Source organism: Pteropus medius, unplaced genomic scaffold, assembly GCF_902729225.1.
Source record: "Pteropus medius unplaced genomic scaffold, Ma_sr-lr_union100, whole genome shotgun sequence".
NCBI lineage: Eukaryota > Metazoa > Chordata > Mammalia > Chiroptera > Pteropodidae > Pteropus > Pteropus medius.
Window position 1 is genome coordinate 5383470 of NW_024342471.1, and position 5492 is coordinate 5388961.

At 52.2% G+C, this 5492-nt stretch overlaps 1 protein-coding gene across 1 annotated transcript in view; it reads left to right on the plus strand.

Annotated features, from left to right (window-relative positions):
- The first annotated feature begins 3949 nt into the window (after positions 1 to 3949).
- The window catches only part of SCRT2 (scratch family transcriptional repressor 2), a 14016-nt gene continuing 12473 nt past the window's right edge, over positions 3950 to 5492 (plus strand). Inside the window, exon 1 of the mRNA XM_039863962.1 lies at positions 3950 to 4593. Coding sequence (XP_039719896.1) covers positions 4461 to 4593 — 133 coding nt within the window. The 5' untranslated portion in view covers positions 3950 to 4460. The remainder of the gene's footprint in view (positions 4594 to 5492) is intronic.

The window sequence follows — 5492 nt, forward strand, 5'->3', positions numbered from 1 at the left end:
AGCAGTGCTCCTTCCTAGCACCATGGACTGGGAGCAGACTAGGTAGGGCAGCTAGGGCTGCTCCTGCAGCCCCTACCAGCTAGGCCTGTTATGCCAAGCCCCAAGGAGGCAGGCAGCAGGACCCCCCTAACTCCTCCACACAGTGACCATGTGGCCTTGAGCCAGTAATTTCACCCCCACCTATAGAATAGGCTAATAATAGAGCCTTCATCCATGAGGCCATGGTGGAACTTAGATGAGTTAAGGTATGTAAATAAAAATAGTCGACAATTATCAAGTCAAGTTACTGGGTGTAATGCTCCAAGCATTTTCCAGGTACATTGTCATTTAATTATCACTGCAACGTTGTGAGACAGGACCTATAAATATCCCCATTTTCCAGATGGAAGCAGAGAATCAGAGCTGGGAAATGTCAGAGCATGGATTTGAACTGAAGGCAAGCTGACTCTAAATTCCTCTGTCTAAAGTCTCTGGCAAAGCTGCTTCCGCAAAAGGTAAAAGTGTTCATTCAGCACTTGCCAGGCAAGTGGAGCTGCTCATTAATGTCGCTGTTGATATAATAATAATTTGTTGTTGTTGGGGAAATTTGCTACCAGCAGTGCTATCTTTCCCAAAGTCAGAAGAATGAATTCCCTGACATGCTTTATGAAACTTTATCATTTCTTCTCTTAAGAAGTAAAAGAGTAGTTAGCAAGTGCTCAAGATAAAGGCTTGATGAACTGAATCATTTTATGGTCTTTTGGGAAAACACAGAAAGGGTAGGGGGAGGAAATCTCATAGTCTCACGCACCCTCCTTTCATGCTCATGTTTGTTTTTATTTTGGTTCATAGTTGTGAACATGCTGTGAGAGACTTCTGCATTCTGCAACCTCCACGTAACATAATTCCATGAGTTTTTCCCCCATATAATAATTTTTAATGGAACATTCCATCAGGTGGAGGTCTTCTTCACAACCCCCGCCCACTTTCTCCAGCTTGGGAATTTTATTCTAGTCTCTGATGCTGCAGCAAACATCCCTGAGAATAAAGTTCTTTCTTTATTTGATGTGACTTGTAGAAATGAATTCTTAACAGTGGACTTTCTGAAATCAGTAAGCTCGTGTTAGGGGAGGCTTGAGGAACAGAAGGCCCTTCCAGATGTCCTAGTGTTAAAACTGTGCTGGCCATTTCATCCATGCTGAAAGCCTCCCCCGTTTCCATAGGTATTTTTGAACCTCACATTCTGGACAGAAGGTTTCTTCTTATCTGCTAAAGGTGCCCACACCATCTTCCACCTGGAGGTCAGAGACCTGGGATCCTATCCTCAACTTGACATTAGTGGGCTATGAGGCCTTGGATATGTCACTTCTCTGGGGCCTTTATCTGTCAGTTCAGGAGTAGATTACCTCTCCAGCCTGCCCAGTGAGAGGACCTGATGAAAAAGAGCTCTGTCCCAGCCCTGTCACTAAGTCACTGTGGACCTTCATTATCTTATGAAGCTCCCTACTTTACCATCTCTTTGTAGGAGGCTGCCGTGGTAGAATCATCAGGCAGGCAGAGGTGAGTTCCTTATGTTACTTATCCCACTGGACTAGGCACCCCTAGAGGACAGAGATCTCAGATCCCAAACTCAAAACTAGGAATACACCATGAATAACTATCAACAGCTTCCTCTATGGCCCAAGCTCGTTCCTGTCTCAGAGGCTCTACACTCATGAAGCCTCTGCCTACAGCACTCTTTCCTTGGCTCCTCCCAGGACTGGCTCCATCTCATCACAAGAGTCTCAGCTCAAATGTCAATTCTTCCAGGGGACCCTTGCTGACCACCCTGTCTAAAAGTACCATTTCTTTCCATCACCTGCCCAATTTCATGTTCCTTACAGCCCTGAAAAACTATTTGAAAGGATATTGTTGACTTAGCGTTTTCTTGTTTAGTATCCATCTACTGTCCCTTGAATGTCACCTCCAAGAGAGCAGGGAGTAGGACTGTCTAGGTCACCACTTATTCCACAGAACCCCACAAGCATATGATAAATAAATTCTGAGTGCTCCAGGCACAACCTGTACATATAAAGCCCATATGAATTGAACACCTACTATATTCCTAGCACCTATAAACCTTTCATATAGAGCAACTTTTATAATGCTCACAACAACCCAAGCTAGCAAAAATTATTACTGCCATTTTATAAATGGGGAAACTGAGGCACAGATCAGTTGAAAAACTTGCCTAAGGTCCCAAGGCTAGTATGTAAGGGAGTTGGGATACCGTACTGCATACTGTAAGAGTTTACTGAGCCAAACATGGAACAGAATCCTTGTCTTTACGAAGCTCAGCTTTGCCTCCTGTCAAAGCACGTTAGCCTAGTCCACAATGTGGGAAGTCAGGGACACTTCCTGGAGGAAGTGATGCCTCAGCTAAGTCCTGAGGACAAGTAGCAGCGTGCTAGGGTGAAGTGGAGGGAAGGGCCAAGAGATAAGCAAGAGAGCAGCAAGCCTGAGGAACTAGAGGGAGACTTGTGTGGCTAGAGTAGGGAATATGAGGTGTGCCCTGAGTGAGGGTATGTGGTCACCTCAACCATAGTGACCGAGGTTAAAAAAAAAAAAGGTCCCGGGGGACAAAATATGAGGCACTATGGCTGGAAAGATGATAGGCCCCCTGATACCCCCAGATCATGCAAGGCCTTGGCAAGATCAGTGACCAAAATTTTATTCTGAGGTTTCTAAGCCATACCTCAAAGATTGTGTGAGCCCCTGACTCTGTGATATCTAAAGGCCACAGAGGTCCCTGGAAATTTCTGCTGACTCACTGTGGGACCTGGGACACCTCTAGGCCCCCTCTGGGTCTTAGTCGCTCAACTGGTATTGGATGACCCAGTCCCAAAAGCACGTCCCTGCTCCATTAGCCTTGCGTCCCATAAACAGACTGCTGTTGACCAATGAGATCTTGGCATTCCTTGAGTCTGATTCTGGGACTCTTGTGCACTGGCCATCCCATGCCATACTTGCTGAGACCAGCCCACCACCATGGCACTTTGCCAAGAGGCTTCTGGGCCTGAGGCTGATTCTCTTGCTCCTAGGTCCTGCCAAGATATAGGAGCTTCCCCAGGTTTTGGCCAGACTTAGGTAGGTGGGTGGGGGGTTCTGCTCAGATCCTCCAGGAGACAAAGGAGCTGACCTGCAAAGAGTTCCAGCAGGAGCCCTGCTCCCCCTCCCTTCCTTCCTCTCCCTTCCCAGTCCACGTGTCTCTATTGTCTGCTCCCCGCTTCAGGGAAAGACACAGCCTCAGATGTGTCAAAACCAACCCCCAACCCCCCCACCCCCCCGCCCCCGGCAGCAGGGAAATTAATTACTGGACGATTTTCACTTCCTCTTGCAGCACCCGCCTGAGCTAGGCACCAGAACAGGACTGGCTGAGCGGGGCGGGCATCGGCATGAAGGACTTGCTCCCCCCACCAGTCTGAGAGAAGAAAAGTTGAACCCCAAACCCAACAGGGGGCCTCCAGTGGGAAGCCAAGCTGGGGTGGGGGGACAACTTCTTCTAGTTAAGGCTGAGTGTCCACACTGGCCACTTCAGAACTGGGGGCAAGGGCGAGAACTGGAGGCAGGAACGTTGCGGTCGGCGAGCTCACACTCTTTTCTTTGCTCCCCCTTCCCTGTGTCCCCATGTGCCTGGACTCTGCCTGCTCCGACCGCTCTCCCTCCTCTCCCTTCAGCTTTTCCCTCTATCTCGCACTTTTCTTTTCCTTTCTTTGCATCGCTGGGGAGCTTTCTTTTTGTGCCTCTGGATCTCTTTTTGCTTCCCGTGGGTGTGTGAGTATATGTTGCTACTTCTCTCCATCTCTTTCTTCTCTGCTTCTCTCGTGTCTTTTTGTCTTTATCTCGGTCTCCGTTTCTATTTCTACCTCTTTCAGTGTGTGTCTCTCTCTGTATGTCTCTTTCTGTCTTTCTCCGTGTATCTCATTTCTCCTCTCGCTCTCTCTTGCCCCCACCCCATCCCCCATACACACTCCTCTTTCTCTGTCTCTCTCTATCTCTGTGCCTTTCTCGCCCTCACTTTCTCCCCTCCTGCCTGCCCGCTGCTCTCTGCGCCTGGCCTGCCCCCACCGCCGCTGGTTCAGGGGAACGTGTGCGAAGCGATTGTCCTGGGGGACATTTGATGGATTAGAGCGCTGAACAGTTCCATTGCTAGGGGACCACCTGATCTCCTCCAGCCTGCGTCCCATATAAAGCCGGCAGCCGGAGTGCTGAGCACAGCTCCAGAGATCGCCTGTCTGCACGCCGCCGCCGCCAAGCCCGAGCAGGAGCCGGAGCCCGAGCCCGGGCCGCCGCCACCGGGGCCGGCTCAGCTCTGCCGCCCGCCCGCTGGGAGCTGTCCAGTGCTGAAACCCTGCGTAGACAGCCAATCGCTCCCCGCTGGCCGCCTCCCCTCACCGGGGCCCCACGCAAGTGCCCCCGCCGAGCCCCCCGCCGGTCGCACCATGCCACGTTCCTTCTTGGTAAAGAAGATCAAAGGGGACGGCTTTCAGTGCAGCGGGGTGCCGGCCCCCACTTACCACCCCTTGGAGACCGCCTACGTGCTGCCTGGCACCCGGGGGCCGCCCGGGGACAACGGTGAGTGGGACCCGGCGGGGGGTGGGGGGGCGGGGGAAAGAGAAGGTTCGGGCCCTCCCTAACTCGGGCCATGGGAGGGGTGCGTACGGCAGGGAACCCCGGGAAGAGACTTCCCTGGTGGTGTACGCCTCCCCAGCCTTCTGAAGGCTGGGCGGGCGGGGCGGGGGCTAGGTCCCTACAAAGAGAAAGTCGCAGGATCTGCCCAACCCTAAGCTACGCACCAACCCGGACTTTGAAAGTTGTGGCCCTAGAACAGGGCTGGAGTGAAGGGTGTTGAGAGGATGGAGAGAGAGGGGAGCCCATGAAGGGCTAATGCCGGGGTCTAATGCACCAGGCAGTCTGAGGGTCCCCTCTCTCCGGCTGGGTGAAGGAGGCCGGTTGTCTGAGTGTGCTTTCCTGGTGGGGAAGGTAAGCAGGGCCTGGACTACCAGTCTCTGGGGAGACGGGGTTGTCTCCTTGGGGGTAGCTGGGGGTACCCTCCTTCCCTTCAAACCTGCTCCCCCTGGCGATGCCAGACAAGTGTTCTCAGGCTCCTTCTCTCAGCAACTCTTTTGTTACCCTCAGCCACATGCCTGCCAAAGGCTGGGCCTGTCCTGGAGACTGTGAGAAAGAGGGGATTTCTAGCAGGGGTTCCCCCAAAGTGGCTCCTGCTTCCCTAGGCTGTACTCCTTCCCTACTCCAGCTTCTCACCTGCCTCCAGAGCCTGCTGCTCCTTCTAAGTCCCCCGCCCCCCAACACACTCCTTCTCTTCTCAGAGCAAGTTCTTACAGCGACAAGGGTTTGGGGACAAGGGAGGTCATTCAGGCCTAGAAAGGGGTAATCTCTGGAAGGTGTGGGGAAGAATCTGAGGCTACTTCTATGGACCTCATCCCCCATCAAGGGGATCACAAAAGGGTTTT